Source organism: Poecilia reticulata, linkage group LG23, assembly GCF_000633615.1.
Source record: "Poecilia reticulata strain Guanapo linkage group LG23, Guppy_female_1.0+MT, whole genome shotgun sequence".
Classification (NCBI taxonomy): Eukaryota; Metazoa; Chordata; class Actinopteri; order Cyprinodontiformes; family Poeciliidae; genus Poecilia; species Poecilia reticulata.
Window position 1 is genome coordinate 496418 of NC_024353.1, and position 20008 is coordinate 516425.

Genomic DNA, 20008 nt, shown 5'->3' on the forward strand with positions numbered 1-20008 from the left:
GAAGGAAGGAAGGAAGGAAGGAAGGAAGGAAGGAAGGAAGGAAGGAAGGAAGGAAGGAAGGAAGGAAGGAAGGAAGGAAGGAAGGAAGGAAGGCGTGTTTCATTTTTTGTTCAAACTTGTTCAGATTTGAAAAAGCATAAAATGAACAAAAAGTCTGAAACGTCTGGTTCTCAGCCTCTCAGCCTCTCAGGCTCTCTGACGGTAAAGTGCTGACTCGGCGCCTCACCTCTTGCACGGAGGGTTTTCTAACCTCTGGTGAGTTTTCCTCTGAAGACTCCATCTGCGGATCAGGAAACAAACTCAGCCGCCATTTTTAATCGGAACAGTCACAGCGCTCGGCGGCGCCTCCGTACCTCTGGAGGGGCGGTAAGTGCGTGCGTCGGGGTATTGCTGGAGGCCGGTTCGGCACCGGGCTCTTCGGTCCGGGGGCGGGGCGGGGTGGCGAGGAGGCCGGGCGCCGCGGACGGCTCAGATTGGTCCGCCCGGGTCGGCGTGGCGCAGGGCGAGCCGTACGGCGTCGAGCTCTCCGATATGCAGGCGTCCAGCGGGCTCAGCCGTCGCTTCTTCAGCGGAGTCGGCAACTCTGGAGGAACACGGCGGCGTTGGGTCAGAAACTTCTACACACTCAGATTTCTAGTTTTTAATAACTTATGAGTTCAAAACATCCACATGTCTGGGTTTCTGTTTTAACATCAGTGATTTAGCTGGTAGTAAATAAATAAAAACTTTAATTAGTTGGAAAAAAAAACTATTTGAAGCCGAAGCTCCTTCTTTGAATAAACATCCAATCTTTTAGATTGAGGATGTTCAAAGTAGGGGACGGGGGCCATTTTTTGGCCCCTGCACTGATATTATGTGGCCATTCGACCACAATTCAATAATACGTCAAATAAATTAGGACAAAACTATGACTTTTAAATTAAAATCTATGCATCAAATGGTAAGAAATATGGAATATTCCAGAAGGACTAACAAGAAAGTGTTAAAAAATAAACAAAATGGCCACCTGGAAGCGAGCAAGTGCCGTTGAAGAGCAGCGGACTGTCCGAGTCTCCGTTGACGGAGGGGCTCAGCGGCCCGTCGCCGGGCAGAAAGAGGCTGGGCCGTCTGGCGGGGCTGGTGGAGCCTTCCTCCTCCAGCGCCTGCTTCAACCATCGCTGCACAGAAGGAAAAGATACAATTAGTAAACAAATGACAGCAGCCGCTACAAAATATCACTAAAGATTTTATCGTTTCAGACAAGATTATTATACCGTTTCATTTTGCCATCTGAAAAACAAACATCCACGGATTTTACATAACAGACCAACAGAAAGTAGTTTAATGTTATGAAAGCACGTGCTTTGTTATTATTATTAGCTGATGGGGTCAGCCATCATCTGTACAGCATCAGTCTTCAGTCAGAGGTTTCTTTAGAACCACTGTAACACAGACTGCTACAATCATCATCTGTGAAATTTTTTTTTTAAAGAAAATTGGATAACATGAGCTACGACAGCAGTTAATTTTCTTAAACATGTGGAAGTAGATTTGGGAAATTTTTTTATTTCTGGGCTGCATTGTTAAACATGGTGGTGGCAGCACCATGCTGTGGGGAAACAAGTCAAAGATGACGGAAAAATGTCCAGAGATAAAACTTGGGGCAATCCTGGAGGATCAGTTCAAATCAGAAAGCTGGAAGATTAAATATCGACTTTAGGAAATTAATAGTAATTTTTAAGGAACCACAATTTATTCAACAAAAATCTTTTCCAAAACGACGCTTCGTTTCCTTCCACTTTCTCGCCATGCAGTCGTTTATAATTGGTCTGTCAGATGGAAACAAGCTGAAAATGCTAACCGGCTTCATCAAACCCAGACGGGAGGTTCTTCAGAACCGGCTCCGGTACCTTTTTGCAGGAGCCGCTGGTGGGCGGCGTTTCCGGCAGCTCCCTGGAGCGGCGCCTCCCGGTGGGCACGCCGGGCGTGGTCGGGCTGCGGTTGGCCAGGAACGGCGACGAGAAGCGGACGTAGTGTTTGGGCGTGCTGTACACCTGCGGGGAGCAGGCCATGCCCGGCAAGGCGTTCAGCTGCGTGGCGAGTACTTCCGGGTCGCTGCTTATTCTCAGCGGCCGGTCCGGGACCGGTTCCGGCGTTCGGACGCTGCCGCGGTCCTGCTGTTTCTCCCCCACCCACTCGCTCACAAAGTGCTGGGGGGGAACGAGAGTTTGACAGAGGGGAGAATTATCTGGCTGTTTGAAGGGTCCTTGTTAAAGAAAGAAACGATTAATCGTGATTAACTGATTGTTCAAATAATCATCAACTAGTTTAGTAATCAATGAATCAATACCTGGAGCATTTAAAGACAATTTAAAGCATAAATGTTAGGGATGAAACAATTAATTATGATAAATCGATTATTGAAATAAACATTGACTAATTTGTAGTTGTTTAATCACCAACTGGAATATTTAAAGCAAATATTATTTAGATTAATCGATCATTGAAATAATCGTTAACTGGAGCATACAGACTCAGAAAAAGGCTATTTGATTAAAGAACAACACAGTCAGGATTAATTAAAATCTATTGCATTTAAGATAAAATGTTGTAAATATGTTCTACCCAGTTTTAACTTCACCTTGTTCAAATTCTGTAAAGATCAAAGTCTCGCTTTACGTAAATCTTTCTATCCAATAAATGAAAAATCTGTCAATTAATCTACAAATGATCAAGTGTTCACCTGAAGAACGCTTTGTCATCGCATTTTAGTCAATGCAATTTTTATTTACTTATTTTAAAAAGGATTAAATTTGTTATTTGCATTTTATGCATTTCAGAAGGAAAAATTAGCAGAATTTGCCAGTTATTTTACATTTGATTAATCGATTAATTGACGGACTAATCTCGTTTCTAACCTTTTTAGTTTTGTAGCTCTTGCTGCCGGTGCGGGTTCTGTCGGGCGCCGGCGAGCTGCTGTGCGGCGGGCTGCTCTCCGGGACGTGGGAGGGGATTGCTTCAGGCTCTGGCGCCGCCGGCGCCTCACCTTCCGGCGGTTCGGTGGCTGGAGGCTCCACGGGTTCGGCCGGAGAGCTGGGCGTCAGGTCGGAGCAGGTGCTGATGGTGCGCGCGCGCCGTCGCTGCTGCCCGATGTGAGTCCGGTTCCTGGAGAAGCTCTTCCTGTTCCGGGACGGTTTCACCTTGGCCGGCTTCAGTCCGGGCTCCTCCTTTATTTCAAGAGGCGGCTGCAACATAAAAACCTGGGTTCAACTCAGGCACTTTTCACTGCAAAAACCTAAAATTTTACCAACTATTTTTGTCCAGTTTCTAGTGTAAATATCTCAGTGCACTTGAAATCAGACGAAACTAACTTATAAGTCACTTTTTAGCAAGATAAAGGAGTTTGTTTTAAGTCAATAATTCCTTAATATTGATGGAAAGTTCTAGTTCCACCGGCACCGTTACCTAGCAACACCAGCCAAGCCCAGCCCGTTGCCTAGCAACCCAGTTCCAGTTCCACTGGCAGATTATTTAACTCATAACACGGGAAACTCGTCTTGTTCCAAGTGAAACAATCTGCCAGTGGAACTAGAACTTTATCATCAATACTGAGGAATAATTTACTTAAATCAGATTCTTGTATGTCGCTGAAAAGTTAATCGTAAATTATTTTTTTTGTCTTATTTCAAGTGCAACTAGAAACAAAAAAACTTGGTAAGATTGTGTTTCTGCAGCGTTCAAGATAAGTTTTCACACTTTTCCAGTAAAAAAGAAAAAAGAAAAAAAGTTCTAATTCACTATTATATCGTTTTTTATTAATATTTGTTTATTGTATTGGTCCACATTCTTCAGCAGGAATAAGAGAAACTAAAATATTTTGAAATGTCTCTTTCACTTGATATATGCATAAAAAATGCACAAAATGTTCCTGCTACGTTTTCTGGAATGTAGCAAATATAAATAATAATAATCAATTTAATTTATACCACACTTTTCATTAATACAAATCTCAAAGTGCTACATGGTGCAGCTAAAAACAGATAAAATCAACAATCAATCAAAAAAAAAAAAAGACAGTCATTTAAATATAAATAATTTAGGTGACAAAAACCTAAAACAAGAATTTTTTTTTATTTTGCTTGTTAAAAATCTGGTTTCAACAGTAAATTCAGGCTTTTAATCAAATATTCACTTTGTTTGTTGAATATGAACTTCAACTAGAAATTAAACAATTGAATTTAAAGTATTTTAAATTATTTCACGCCTCTGTGTAAACCCTGAAACAGGTTTTTAAGATATTTCTAGAGGAGTTATTCTGTCTTTTTGTGCATTTCTACCTGCATGACAGCTGGAGAATCGACGGTTTCCGGCGTGGCCGGCGGTTCCTCTTTGATATCGCTGCGGCCGCCCACTTCCGTCTTCACGCTGCCGATTCGCTCCAGCGCCTGCTCCCTGCGTTTCTCCCGCTTCTCCATCCTGGCGAAGGCTTGCAGGATGGCCTCCATCTTCCGCTCCTCTCGAGTCTGCGGTGATTCGGGCGCGGGGTTTGGGAGGGAAACGGCACAGTCATTAGCATCCAACGACCCCCTGAAGCCACAAAGGGTTAACACAGCAAAAGCGACTCTAAGGGAGCGCAGAGATGCAAATGCAGATAGTTGGGAGGGAGGGAAAAGGTTTGCGATAGATGCAAATAAAGAAACCCAAAAGTAGGAAAAGCGGTGTGAGAAAGTGGCTCCAGGTTGTTCAAAACGTCCCGCTTCGCGTGGAAACTGCCTCCACCGTTTAGAGAAAGATCCACGCCACCAGACAGACGGGGTTAGTTGGCCACGAGCCGATTGGGTGGAGGTGAACCCTGGAATGATGTTGGCTATGTATGGGGTCGAGTTTACCTCTTTCAGTTTTGGCCCGTTCCAGCTTGAAGCCGCCCCGACAGGGAGATGGGACTGCTCGGCTGGGTTGGCCTGAATGTTTAATGAAGAGACAGCCCAGTTTAGAGAAGCAACGCTCTCCGCAAACGCTCGCCACGTCTGGTTGAAAATACATTTCATCTGGGTGCCAAAGATACCCCAGGTGCCCTGAAGGAATGCTGACCGCCGCTAAGCGCTCATGTGCTGCATGAAAGCCTAAAACTGTGCAGTTTTAACTTTAAAATCTCAATTTTTATTTTTAATTAGACTAATTTTGGTGTGGAAAACCAAATCTGAAGCTCCTGGTTTAAATAAGCATCTAATCTTTTAGATCGGTGGTGTTCAAGGTGGGGTCCGGGGGCCATATGTTGGCCGCTGGACTAATTTCAGCGGCCAAAATCGACCAATTTCAGTCGATTTGGACGCCAGTCGACCATAATTCCAGAATACATTAAAGTAGAACAAAACTACAGCTTTAAAATTAAAATCTATTCCAAAAATCTCAATTTTTAATTCAAATTTGACTCATTTTTGGGTTGTTTTAATGGATGATTGAGGGTATAAACGTGCTACTTTTGCCAACTACTCTTCAAAATGGGAAACATGCCATTCACCTTGTGCCGATTTGTGTTTATCTTAAACCAAGGGTGTTCAAACTGGGGCTCAGGGGACATTTTTGGGCCCCTGGACTGATTCTGTGCAGCCCCAGACCACAATTCAAACGAGTTAGGAGAAATTTATAACTTTTAAATTAAAATTTACTTACAAAAAATGATGGATGCAACACAAACTGGTCATCTTTCCCAAGCTTTCCGTTTTCCGTCTATTGTCATGGTAACTGGGACCAAATCTACTGATTGACTTTACGTTAAAGTACACCTGGTTGAGCCCAAATCAGCTTTCAATTGCTGTGTTAGAACTTCTATAATTTTTTTTAATCAAGCCCAAAATAAAAAGCAACCAGAGAAAAACCATTTGACATTTTGGATTTATGATCTTCCTACAAAAAAAAAAAAGTTTAATTAAAGTGGTTCATATTTAGTTTATTGTTGAATAGATAATAAATCATAATCTTTAGGTGACTTTAGTTTTTTAAAATTATATTTTTCTGGCCTCCAAGTATTTTTGAGCTAATAGTTTTGGCTAATGTGAGCAAAACTTTGGACGCCCCTGTTGTAAACAAATAAGATCCAAATGTTCCAACTTGCAGAGCAATAAACTAAACTGGACAAAGATCCAAGTTTTTTTTGGCACCACAAATAGAGAGGAGGAGGATGAGGGAGGTAAATATATCTCTAATTTTCACTGACGTAGAAGGAAAGAGCTGCATCTTTATTCCAGCAAGTCTGTATTACCACCCCTACATGATCCAAAACATTTGGCGGCTAAATGACCACAGAAAGGAACAAAAATCAACCTTTGGGGTTAATGATGGCTTAATAGAGCAGCCAGAGATTCTTTCAATTGTTGAAGGAGAAGCTCAAGTGTTGCTCCACTGATGGAAAATGCTTACAGAACAGATCTGCCAGTTATAGATGGCCTCCTGTTGTCTATTCTTATCAGGTGGAAACCATTACAGGGACGTTTATTAATGTTGGCAAGCTATAACTGATGGGAATCTCTAGATAGAGTGAGCGCCAATAAATATGAAAATACTTGAAAATGTGACTGAATGGAGTGGTTGTGGGTCAACATTTGCATATGAATAGCAGCACACCTAAAAATAACATGTGCACTGCAGGATTAGACATGTGGCAGGTTTTACTTCAGAGCCGTTTCATGTTTTTATGGATGAATTAGCAATAAGACATTTTAGCTTCATTTTTATCATCGTCACTTAAATACCATAAAATATTGTATTGAGAACTGAGTCCACATCAACCCACCAAAATTAACTAAAACACAAACTTCAGCACGAGGGCTACTGCTATCATGTTGACTAAGTGACTTACTCCATCTAGTATGTAAACAGTAGGGAATAAAGTTCACTAAAATGCTGCTAATAGCATGTGGGCTATCACTAACAAGTTAGCTAATATAGCTTAACTTTACTCAAAAGTTTACCCTTTGCTTTTATATCAAAATTAGCTAAAATGCTAAAATTAGCATGAATGCTACTACTAGCAAGTTGACCAATAGTAGTGCATTCTTACTCCATTCAACAGCTCGAGTTTAGCTATTATACTAAAAGTAATGCTAATGTTAGCATGAGGGCTTTCACTAGCATATTGACCGACATTGACTTACACCATATAGTATACAAATAGTGTATACATTACTAGGGTTAGCCAAAATGCTGTCCATAGCATGTGGGCTAACGCTAGCAAGTTGGCAAACATTACCTTACTTCATGCTATCAGAAGCATATAGGTTATCACTAGCAAAGTAGCCAGCATTGTCTTATTTGTTAATGAAGCTAATGCTAATAGGCTATTACTATCAAGTTGACCAACAGTGACTTACTCCATTCAGTAGATTAAGTTTAGCTTTTATATTTGAATTGGCTAAAATGCTAACATTAGCATGAGGATTATTACTATTATGGTGACCAACATTGCTTTACACCATTTTGTATGCAAACAGCGGTGTATGCGAAATGCTAGGCTTAGCTAAACCGCTGTCATTAGCATATGGGCTAGCTAGACTTTTGTCTAAGTGGTCTTTTGTCAACATCTGCTGTAAAAATAGCTAATAGCTAATCAGTGGGGCAATTTTTCTTCCATTCCTATGACATCACAGCAACTAGTTGACTTATGAAGTTGTGCAACTCTAGTGTAAACGCTAAATTACCCATCAATAGCATGTTAACTAGCATTGCCTTACCTAATTCTGTAGGTTAGCTTCCATTTAAAAATGAGCTAAAATGCTAATGTTATTACTATCATGCCATATCAATATTCCTTGAATTGTGCCAACTAAATGCTTAGACCAGTGGCGACTCCATAAGCAGCAGCGTGTTTTGCAACAGCCACTAGCATCTTCTACAGTAGTTAGTGATTGTGTGTGAATGCTAGCCTGCTTGTTGCAGCTCTGTCCACAGACAGCAGCTCATTGGTTATGCTAAAGTCATCCCTCTCTCTCCTCCTCCCTTAATCTATCCATCTCTGTCGCCGATTAGCACAACTGTATGTTGCCCAAAGATGAGTCAGCGTTTTACACCTTGGATCCACCGTGTGAAATGAAGCTGACTGCAGGGTAATTTCCAGAGAGTGTGTGTGTGTGTGTGTGTGTGTGTGTGTGATCCCCATCTCTCAGGGACATGAGGCCATTTGGCAGCGAGTGCAGGGAGTGGTTGATACAGCGACAGGCCATTTTAGACAGCAATGAAGCTGTAACGCACTCAGGAAACGCTCCAATGAATGATGGGAAATTACTGTTTATGTGTCGTTTCAAAAGAAATAGTCAGGAAAATATGGAAAAAAATAAATAAATCCTGAAGCTTCAGTGTTGCAAGAACAAAAAAAACAAACATAAAAGCTGAAGGAGGGCAAAAATAATGAGCAGAAGAGCAACAAAGGCGCCGATAGTGGTGGGCGACGTAGCAGAGATGAGTGATGAAGAGGAGGGTACAGTTGGAGTCAGAAGGTCACACAAACGCAACATCAAGGTCATCCAATTTGGCTTTTAATGGACTCATCTGAACCATTCTGCTCGAGTATTTACTACTCTAAAAGCAGCACGCTCCAGCTGTTTGCCACAAATATTTTAGCTAGCACAGCAGTGGTGGAATCATGCTGAGGGGTGAGTCTAAATTCTTCAATTTCACCGCTAATTCACATCCAGAATTATTTAATTAAATTAATAGTAAAATTAAATATAGATAACATTAAAATTATTTCCCTTTGAAATTAATAAATAAATATTTTTAAATTTGATCCCAAACAAACAACAAAACAGATTTTTACCATTTTATAAACTTTCTTCACCTTCCAAGACAAATTTCTCTCATACGAGGCGAACATGACCAAAAGAAACACTGAAACAGTTTAAATTCATCATGCTGCGATTAATCGTGAATGAATAAATCACTCAACTCAAACTTACTGTTCACATTATCCCACCTGGGAAACAAAACGGCTCAAATGAATCCATGAAAACCCAGAACGGACGTATAGATGCTGCGTTGGTGCAAACCTCTGAGGTTTAGCCGGCGGCAGGAACGCCGCCGGCGGCAGGAACGCCGCCGGCAGCAGGAACGCCGCCGGCAGCAGGAACGCCGCCGGCAGCAGGAACGCCGCCGGCAGCAGGAACGCCGCCGGCAGCAGGAACGCCGCCGGCTCCCGTCCAGAAGCCCTCAGCAGACAGGGAGCAGCAGCATCAGGGGACAGTTTGGTTTCCATCACCATGACTCTCAGTCTGACTCTCTGCTGGGCGGCTGCATAGCAAAAGAAGCTCAAGTCCCTCACTTTGCACACTTACCATCTTCCTCCTCCTCTCTGCAATCTGCTCCTCTGACTCCATCTCTACTTCATTGCTAACGGAGGTTTTGTCTTCTAGATCCTCAAATAACTCAGGATCCTGTAAGAGGAGGGGAGAGCCGTGTATGGCCATTTTTTTTCTCATCATGGCTGAAAACTCAGCCCGACTACAGACTAGAGGGAGACAGGGAAAGGCTGAGGACAGGGTGAAAAGGGGGACAATTTCTTCAATTTGTTGCTTTTTTGGGGGCCGTTTATGCACTTTTTCCTTCTTCATTTGTCAGGAATCGTGTTTTAAAAACAACCTCAACCTGGTAAATAATCCTGAATGAATCATTTTGTGTGCAGATTTTAAATTGGGATTGCGTGAATGCATAAAGGGATGATGGGAAAACAAGGGAAAACAATACATGATGAGCAACGACAAAAAACAAACACATGCAAAGAACGTTTTTTTAAAAATTCAAAAATTTCACACGGTAAAATTCAAAAGATTTTTCAAGCATTTTCAAGGTAAGTTTTAAAGGCACCGCATGTGTATATATATATAATGTTTTTAATAAGTTTTTGTGATAGTATTCTTCCTGAAAGTTACAAAGAAAATCTAAAAATAAAAATATTCTCGTTACGTTTTCAAATAGAAATTATTTTGGTGATTCTAAGTTTAATCAGATTTCACTTCAGAAACTGAGAAAAAATATTGTATTTGTCTTTTTTAACATTAAATATCTGGTTTCAGATGCATGTAAAGTTTTCCAAATTTAGGCTAAAACGTGATTTTATTTTGAAAAGTCTCGTTCATACCCAGCCTGTTCCCCCAACTATGAAAACAAAACACTAATTTAAAAAAAAGAAATTACCAATTTCAACGACGTTTAACGTATAAAATGTAATACGATCAACAAATCATGAGGAATAATTAAAATAGAAAGAATCCAAACAAATAGTGTTAAAATAAATGACCTTCATGCTCAAATTAAATGCTTAAAATACAAAACAATTAGAAAAAAAAACTAAAAAAATGTTTTCTGGAATTCAGAAAATAGAAATAATTTTAGTAATCCTAACTAACTGATTTAATTTCAGACAGTTTGTGAAAATACCTGGTGAATTTAGGCTTTTAATCAAACGTTAGGCTACAGTCAAGCACTTTCCAAACCTTGAAAACACCTGAACGAAACTCAAGCACTTTCCAGGATTTCTCGTAGGAACCCTGGAGACGTGCAGAGCGGGTCGCGGCGGTGAGGAGGAGCCACGGACTCCGTGGTCTGAACTTGCCTGGTTGTTTGAGATGGAGAGCCGCAGCGGGGAGAGTTTCCTCTGCTTCCCGTCTCCTAAACTCTTCCCCTTCCCCTCGCCGTCCAGAGCCACGTTCTGGTTCTGACCCGGGTCGTCTCGGACCGACTCCTTGTCCTTGCGGCTGCCCCGGCGTCTCCCGCCGGCGCTCAGGTTCTCGGTGGGCTCCTGGTTGTGCTTCAGCACCGGGCACTCCTGGTTCCCCTTCACACAGGCACAATCTACCTTGTATTTACTGTAAAAAAAAAAAAAAAAGGAGAAGAAGAAAGACGATAAAGTTTCAGATTAAAATCACCTTTTCTGCTATTCGTGATCATCTGCTGCACTCACCAGCTGCCATAATCGAAATCAAAGCCGATGGTGATTTCGGTGCCTTTGGAGATCGGCCTCAGGGAGTAGATGTACAAGTGCAGCATGCCGTCCTCAATGACATGCCGCACCTTTAGGATTTATTAAAACAACGGGACAAAGAAATGATAAGAAGATACATTTGCTCATCAAGATGTTGCTGTAAAAATAGTCATGTTGGATATGGAGGTTTTTATTTTTCACTTGAATTTCAGCTTGTCCAACTTGACTCCAACAGTAATTATCAAAGATCAATGTTGGCAAATTTAGTGCAAAATTAAATGTTCCTTGTCGGCCATCTTGGCTTTTTCAATGCTTAACGTTTTTTTTTCTTCCCTCTCTGAACATCTGTGCCAAATTAGGACTTTGTATCCACATGTGGAAGATTTTGGTGAAACATTCGACCGTCTGCTGGACTCACCTCGGAGTTGGGGGTGCAGGAGCGGCGGATGAAGCGCGCTTCGTTGCCGAAGCTGCGAGCGTCCACGCACATCTCCACTCCGTCGAATTTTGAGTAAAATAAAACAAACGGGTAAGGCCTGAGGAGGAAAACAAAACAATAGTAATTCACGTAAAAGTATTCACACCCTCAGTTTGAGACAGAGCCACAAGTTATTATGCAGTTTGTTAGGATTTTAGTGTGAATTACTGCGAAAAAATACATATTTGCAGTTCGGGGAACAGCAAACGCCACACTTTTCAGATTGTTAGAGTTTGTGGTTGAAATGAGACAAATTTTATGAGCAGCTTTGCAAAGCAGTGAAGTCACATGTTGAATAAAGGTAATGAGGATTCCCCGACCTCTTGAAGAAGTAACCGTTGGCCTCAAACTGCTGCCGGAGCATGAACTTCCCCCTGTACTCGATGATGAGGGAGTCTGGTGGCAGGTCCCGCACCGCTTTGAGGATCTTCTTGTTCTTCTGAACCTGACTCTGAGCAGCACAAACAATCTGACCTCAGCACAAGAAGGGAGCCGGACGGCGACCCGAAACGAACGACCAACTACCTCCACTGGGGGCTTGAAGGAGGCCGGGTGCGTGTTGTACGCCAGGTTCTTGCCGTCGCCTTGCTCTTTGACGCGCAGCAGCACCTGGACGTCCTCGCTGTACTGGTTGCTGCTGGCCTCCTCGTAGCGCTCCATCCACGTCTTGATCTTACTCTCCCACATAGAAGGGTGCTCCGCTGGCTCCGTGTCCGGAGCGGCACCCTGAGAGGGGAAACCCACGGTTTATACAGCAGAGCCACAATGATTAATCGTGATTAATCGATTGTTGAAATAATCATCAGCTCAAATAGGGATCGATTAATCGTTAACAGGCTAAAAAAAAAAAAGGCAATTTGCTAAAAGAATGGCAGAAATTAAACCAAAGCTGCATAAAAAATATAAACATTTAGGAATTAAGACCAAAATAACTCAGAAAGTGGAATAATTTAAGCTTCACGTAAAGGAACACTGTGTTATTGAATTCAGCCAAAAATGTTTACTTTCTTATAAAGGAAGGAAATTAATTGCTTATTTGCAACTTTTAGTGTATATAAGTGGTTAAATGAAAAAATGCAGAATTGGTTAATTCTGCAGAATTATTCAAAATTTTTATCTGATTAACTGATTAATCGTTTGAATAACTGATTACTAAAGTAATTGTTAGTTGCAGCCCTGGTTTAAATCACGTTTTCGCATTTTATGTGAACACAAACAACTAATTTAGTAAATTGATTAATCACTAACTGGACTATTAAAAGCTATAAAAAAAAGCTTACTTGCTGAAAACAAACCTTTTAAGAAAAGTGTAGTTGTAGCTCCACTTGTTTCAAATTCTGTAAATCTCCTATTGAGGATCTTTTCTATCCAATTAATAATTTAATCCAGAACGCAGACAGTAGAGTGGCCCTACATTGTATTGATGTTAGAACTATTTTTTTTTTATTGCAGATGCATCCTTTGCTACAAATCATCAAGCCAACAAGAATGCTGCTTTGTTGCATTTTAGGCAATAAAATGTTAATTTTTTTATTTTAAAAGGGATTAAATCATTTGGTTCTTTTCATTCTTTCTGATATTGCAATAAAAAGGTTTGTGGTCACGGAAAAATCAGCAGAATGTGCCGGATTTGTATATGATTAATCAATTAATTCGCAGAATAATTGATTAATCGAGTAATCGTTCTCCTGGAAGAATAATATTTGTGTTTTTTGTGCGTTTACCTTCACTCTAGAGGATTTTCTGGACCCCTCTCTGAAGGCCTACAAAGAAACCAATCAGGTTGGGAGTTAAATTGAGTTTCAGATGCTTTGAATCAAAATCTGCTTATTGTAGCAGAACGAGTGAAAGTCGACCTTCTTGGCGCGGGCAGAAGAGGCCGGCGGGTCTTTGTCGCCGCTCTTTTTGCGCTTCTTGTCGGCCTGTTTGTTGCCAAGGCGGCCTGTGGTCAGCGTGATGGTGGTGGGTGTGTGCTGGAAGGTGGAATAGAGCTCTAGTGGAACCTCATCTCCGCTCTCCGTTGCGCTCGTGTCCCCATCTGAACAAGCAGAGAAGTTACAAACATGCTGAGCTATAAAAAGCTGCAGCTGCTGCAGGCAAAATAAAAGCCAGTCGGGTTGCAGTAATAGAACAAGCTGCTTGTCAGACAATGAGCTACAAAAATGTAGTTTGGTGCTTATCCACCAGGTGTCACTGTGGGCTAAATCCAGGCTTGGAAAATAAATTTTGTTGGCCGTTTACTGCAGCAAGGAAGCCAGAAAAGCAGAACTGAGCATCTCTGGACTCTCGGAGAAAACGTCTAACGTCACAAGTTGAACCCAGCTTTCAGAACAGCAACGGTTTCAGCCAGTGACTCATCATTTTCAGGTTTTTCACGGTGCTGCTCACCAGATAAACACTCTCTCTTCCTGGTCTGAAGCAGGATGGCCCTCTCTCGGTCCAGATGTCGCGGTTGGCACCGTTCGCACAAGTAGGTCTCAGGAATGTTCTGCCTGTCGATGCCCATGCAGTCTATGTGCTGCCAGGCACTAATAAAAGAACAAAACGATGAATTTATAAACTTTATCTCCATTTTTAGCGTCGTTAAAGTTGAATCAAGCCGTTTTTTTTACCTGCACTTGTCACAGCAGATCATGTAGCCGTCGTCGTGGGTGAAGCCACAGATGCACCGGGTGATGTCGGTCCCGTAGCTGCTGTCTTCAGACGTGCTGAGCGTTGTTCCCCGGGACGCTTCATCTTGGGGCCCGGAACCGAAGGGAACCACCTCTCCCTGTCGGATCAACATGGAGGGCGGGGGGGAGGCTGGCGGCGTCGGTGGGGGCCGCGCCCCATAATTATGGTCCTGAAAATGAAGTAAAGGATGAGGATCCAAATGTACTTCATCGATCCCCAAAGGGGAATCGCTTATGTGCCGATAGTTACTCCATCCAAAACGTTAAATATCGGTAAATAAAAATATAACAATAAGCAATATAACATTTATAAAAATAAGTGTGATATTGTGATTAAATATGACTAAATATAAAATATATAAAAACATGTAAATAATAAATAATAGTTTATATACAAGTATGAAATGCAATTTATTTTAATAATAAAAATATTTTTCATATCATAATTAGTACTAGGGCTGTAGTGATGCAATAATCTCATGATGCGATACAATACACGATATTCTGCTCACGATACGATATATATTGCTATTTCCGGCAAACGATACAATTCAATACACTTTTGCGATTTACTGAAAGATTTTAGAGGGACAGAGTGATTTTGGTGACATTTTGTGACTGTTATAGAGTTGGATTKAATTAATTTAACTGAAAACTGATTAACAGCACCAACTACACAATACCTGGCTCTGGTTGGACACAGACTTAAAGTCGACAGCTGGACAAAATGAGTCAAAGAAGTGGTGAGAAAACATGTTTCTTTTAATTGAAACAGTACAAACTGTAGCTTACATGCATTTGTCAAGTAAACAAAGTGCACCAAGTACCTGCTCTGAATAGTTTGATACCTTTTTAACCTTGACACTCTAAGCCTGATGACCTAATCACTCTCCTGGCAAAGCAAGCAGTGAGTGAGCAAGGTGACAGTTGCATGTTACGATACTTGCGGATGAATATCAATTTTTTTCTAGGAAAGAAAATATTGATATGTATCGCAAAATCAATATTATTACACAGCCCTAATTAGTACATAATAATATAATATACTAGCCTGCTAGCTAGTGGGCTAATGTGAGCTATATTATAATATTAGTATTATAATATTACTTTTATTGTATTAAAATACAATAGTAAGAATATTTAGATTTTTTTTAAAAGAAGATTTTGGTAATTTTATGATTAAAAAATTGTTAAAATGAAATTTACATTTTATTTATTTGTGTCATTATTATTTTGTTTTAATGATTTATTTATTGTTTTATCTTAAGATTTGAAGACGCTGCTCAGTTCTCAGAAAAATTCTAAACAGCCACAAAGCGTTCCGCGTCAGCATCTGTCTGCTACTGAAGATCTTTGCATGAGGAGCAGGCTAACACTAGCTAGCCTCCTCTCTGTACTGATATGAAAGGGGACGTAGATGCTAACACCTTTAGCGTCCTTTAGCTTACAGATTAACAGCAGGAGGAGAAAACCTCCAGCTTCTTCCACTGATTTAATTCAGACATGTTTGATCAAAGCTGCAGCGGCTAAAACAGTCTCTGCAGAAACAAGAGCTTTCGTTTCTAATGACTATGTTGTTTTCATGATTGATTGGAGTAAAAAGACAAATAAAATGAAAAGTTAATTAAGTTCACATGATTCGATCTTTTAGTAATTCCCTTGATTGTTTTCTGAAAGTTTAATTTATACTTTTTTTTTTAGGAATATGATGGTTTAAATGTTTGGATTCTGATTTTCATTATTCCATGATGAAGAAAGAAAATTCCAGTTTCAGTAGCAGAATTCATCAGCAGCTACTAAAAAAAAGCTTTTAAAGTTGTTGTTTTTTTTTTTTTACAGTTTATTGCTTTTCAGTATCATTTGCTTTTGTCACAGCTTCATAACATTCCTGTGCTAAAACGACAAACCAAACCAATGCAGACTTTCTAAAATGACAGAAAAACACTGATGGAGGAATAAAAGACTGAAAGAACATATACACTGCAAAAACACAGTTCTAGTTTCGACTGTGAAAATATTTATGCACTTAGAAAAAAGTCAAAACTAACCTTTTATCAAGAAATAGCTTGTTTTAAGTCAATAATCCCTTTATATTGTTGAAAAATTATTACTTCCAGTGGTAGATTATTCCACTTATGGGGGAAATGTCTAATTATTATTGGAAATAGTCATTTTTGAATAATATTAAGGAATTGTTGACTTAAAATCTACTTTGTCTTGTTGAAAAGTTAGTTTTGATGGGAACTAAAACATTTACACATGAAACTAGATAAAAAACTTGGTCATATTTTGTGTTTTTGCAGTGTAGATTTATTATTAATATATTCTAAGACTTATAGTGTTGAAAATATGGGTAAATTTAAGACATCCCTGCCTAAAATTTAAATAAATAAGACTTTTATTGAAGAAATCAGTTAAATTTCTTTCCAGAGAACCTAATTTAATTTAATAAAACAACAGGAGCTGGTCTCTTTCGGGTCTCTTTATCTGTGTGCAGAGACAGGTTTGATTACCAATAATGAAATCAGAGCGATGTACTCACAGCGTAAGGCAGGCCGATGTAACTGTGGGAATGGTGAGAAGAGCTGCTGTAAATCTGGTGTGGGTAGCTGGACTTTTCCACCACCACGGGGCTGGCCTCCACGGATTCTGGTCTGCTGGCGGGAAACGGAAACGTCACGCACAGAAAAACGAGCCGATAAAAGAGAAATCGCAACATGTTTGATTAGCAGGTGTGATGCTAAAGCTGGAAGGAAACTTTTAGCAATAAGAGTTAAAAGTAGCTACAAACGTTTTTTTAAATCTTTTTTTGTTATGAAAAATTCAAAAACGATTCTATTGCAAAACAATTTGCAGGCTACAGTAACAAGATACAACTAGGCTAGAAGTTACTGTGATAAACTTTTATGTTGTTGTTTTGAGAGTTTTTTAAATATAATGGTTTAGACATTCTCAAAAATCAATAAACTTTAAATTATGATGAACATTTAACACTGGAAGTGGAAGAAATTTTAAATATACAAAATAAAACAAATAAAATGAATTTTGAAGTCTCTGTAAACAAAAATGTCCTTCAAAAAAAGGAATTAATCGAGACCAAAACACCAGACTTTAGACTTTTATCAGAGGAAAACGATAAACAGAAATGATCGAGTTCGTCTTAATTCAACATGCGATTGATTGATTTATTGCAACAGCCCTCTTTCTTTTAAAACCCTCTTGTTACTGTGACACATTTCCACTTTTGAGGAAAAGTTACAAAATGTTTTTGGTCTTATATACAATGAAATTAAAATTAAAACAAAAAATTTGATTAATTTGTGTTATTTCTCAAGTTTAATTTATCTGCATCGCTTCACTTCCATCCGTTTTAAGCTTATGGTGAAATAAACTTGTCCTGTTCCTGAATTGCACACAAAGACCACAGAAAATCATCTCAAGGGCCACAAATGGCTCCCGGGGCCGCACTTTGGACCTCCCTGCTTTAATAAAGCGGCTAACAATGCAGAAACAAGACACACATTCATCTTCAACTTCACGTACAAGGAAGGCAACAACAAACGCATCATTTTGTTTCAGAGCGATTCACGTCAAACCAGTAGAGCAGCTTTCCCCGAGCCGACAGAACCAGTTTCTGGAGCCAACCGGCCCTTATTTTGATGGTTCTGATCCGGACTTCAGTTGCTGCAGGAGAGCTAGTTGAGAAAGAGGGAAGTGGAACTGGCAAAAAAAAAAAAAAAAAAAAAAAAAAAACGTGTGGTGCGACAACATGGTCAGGTACGAAGAGGAGAAAACAAAAGGGAAAACGAGGGAAACATGAGGAGCAGCAGCGCTCATAAAAGACCCACATGTTTAGTCAAGTGAAAACACACATGAGTTTTGTAGAGAAATCGCTCTGAGCTGTGGGAAAATGAACACCGCAGAGTGTGTGTGGCAGCTGATGAGCATATTTTCTCTGCTGCTCCGTCTCATGACACTTAAAGAAGCTCTAATACATGAAAAACAGAGCCAGGACAAAACTCCAACAGGCACGTCTACGTGGGAACGGCTCGAGATAAACGACTTTACAACCAGGAAGGAGTCAAGAAGAAGCAGCGACTGAAAAGTTCAACCCGGCCTCCTCGACCCGTAATTCCCGAGCTAATGCGGTTCTACGGTACCTGTGTGAGCCCTCCTCGGCCCGTTCTGCTGCTCTTGCACGCCGATCGAGCTCTGTGCAACACTTCCTGTGAGTGTTGCCGCTCGGCTCGTCGCTGTCAAAGCGAAAACGTACGAGCAAGCATGAGGTCTGGAGGCGGCGCCGGCCAGAGGGGTGTGTGCACAGAGCAGATCAACTGCCAGATTACACACGCTGCAAGTGCAAGTCGGTTTCATTTACACCAAAGGAAACTTCATGCTAATGATTAATCTGACTAAAAACTGTGTAGCATAACTCAATAAAGAGTTTATCAGGTGGAAAACGCAGCTACAGTTTCTTTACTCATCGATTATCTGGGTAAAAACTTGGAACATTCTACATATTTTTCATTTAACTACTTACATACGTTTCATATAATATTAGAAATACATTAGTAGACAAATAACTAAATTCATTTTCTTTTAAATAAGAAAATAAACATTTTATTGCCTAAAATGCAACAACATAGAATTTCTTGTGACGTTTTGGTAAAACAAACAAAAGTGTTTTTATATTAAATGCAAAACGTTTTTTTGTGTGCAATTTTTTGCTTAATTACTGTTCTGAATATGTTTCAGAAAAAGTCCTTTTTGAGTCTGTATGCTCCAGTAAACAATAGATTATTTCATTAATCACGATTAATTGTTTCAGCCCAAATTCTATATATATTTTGTAGTTTTGGCTTAATTATATGTCGCTTTTTCAGCAAATGGCTTGTTTTTGACTCTGTGTTCTCCAGTTAATTAATCAAATGCTAAATTAGCTGACAATTGCTTCAAAAAAACCATTAATCACAATAGTTTCAACCCAAATTCAATACAAAATGTACGTATATTTTGCACAATTTTGACTCGATTATTGCTCTGAATGTTGTTTTTTCGACAAATAGCTTATTTTTGAGTCTCTATAAACAAGTTAACGATTAATCAATCACTAAATTTAAAAAATTGATTAATCACGATTAATCGTTCCAGCTGGAAGTAGGGTAAATAAAGGTTTAAATCAAGGGTGTTCAAAGGACTGATTTCATGCAACCCCAAAAAATAAATTAGGACAAAACTTAAATTCTTAAATTAAAATCTACTTACAAAAATGTTGAAACTCAAAGTGATCATCTTTTCAAAGTTTTCTGGTTTACTTCTGTTTTAAGGGAACCACATTTACTCACTGCCTTGTTGGCTAAAGTGAACAATTTGCTGTTTTAAAACTTGGCTAAACACAGAAAGTGTTTTAAAACGATCCTGTTTTTATTGCTGAGAATAGACTAAATATTTCTTCAGTTTTCTTCAAACACAATAATAAGCAAACTGGTTGCCTTTAATTTAACAAGGAAAACATGCAGAAACCCTTTGAAGTTTTGGATCTATAATCCCGTTCCTACAAAAAATCTGACAAATTGTTTAAAATATTTCAGCTTAGTTTATTGTTGAGTGGATTGGGGCGAAAAAACAACAACATTTTAGTGATTTTAGTTTCTGAAAATTATATTTTCGACTGTCAAGCTTTTCTCTGTCATCATGTTTTCTCTGTTATGCTGTGAATGCGGATATAACCTGCAAGACAATAAATCGGGTGTGGATGCAATTTTTCTCCAAAACAAAAGTCTACTGCCTAAAATATGCACCAGCGTTAGCAAAGGGACAAAACTGAAGAATAAACACGTTTTAAATATAATACAAAAATATTAGTTTGTGTCTGACATCACAGGAGTGATATGAAACCAGGTGAAG

At 39.7% G+C, this 20008-nt stretch overlaps 1 protein-coding gene across 1 annotated transcript in view; it reads right to left on the reverse strand.

Moving 5' to 3' along the window:
- kmt2e (lysine (K)-specific methyltransferase 2E) overlaps window positions 1–20008 on the reverse strand; it is a 39229-nt gene that overhangs the window by 3569 nt on the left and 15652 nt on the right. Inside the window, exons 3-20 of the mRNA XM_017302688.1 lie at window positions 16644–16758; window positions 14042–14271; window positions 13818–13957; window positions 13286–13467; window positions 13154–13192; window positions 11955–12155; window positions 11750–11880; window positions 11370–11487; window positions 10931–11040; window positions 10583–10835; window positions 9306–9404; window positions 4869–4940; window positions 4317–4502; window positions 2898–3224; window positions 1890–2189; window positions 1007–1157; window positions 354–583; window positions 227–280 (exon numbers count right to left, since the gene is read on the reverse strand). Of these exons, the coding sequence (XP_017158177.1) occupies window positions 227–280; window positions 354–583; window positions 1007–1157; window positions 1890–2189; window positions 2898–3224; window positions 4317–4502; window positions 4869–4940; window positions 9306–9404; window positions 10583–10835; window positions 10931–11040; window positions 11370–11487; window positions 11750–11880; window positions 11955–12155; window positions 13154–13192; window positions 13286–13467; window positions 13818–13957; window positions 14042–14271; window positions 16644–16758 (2938 nt within the window). The remainder of the gene's footprint in view (window positions 1–226; window positions 281–353; window positions 584–1006; window positions 1158–1889; window positions 2190–2897; window positions 3225–4316; window positions 4503–4868; window positions 4941–9305; window positions 9405–10582; window positions 10836–10930; window positions 11041–11369; window positions 11488–11749; window positions 11881–11954; window positions 12156–13153; window positions 13193–13285; window positions 13468–13817; window positions 13958–14041; window positions 14272–16643; window positions 16759–20008) is intronic.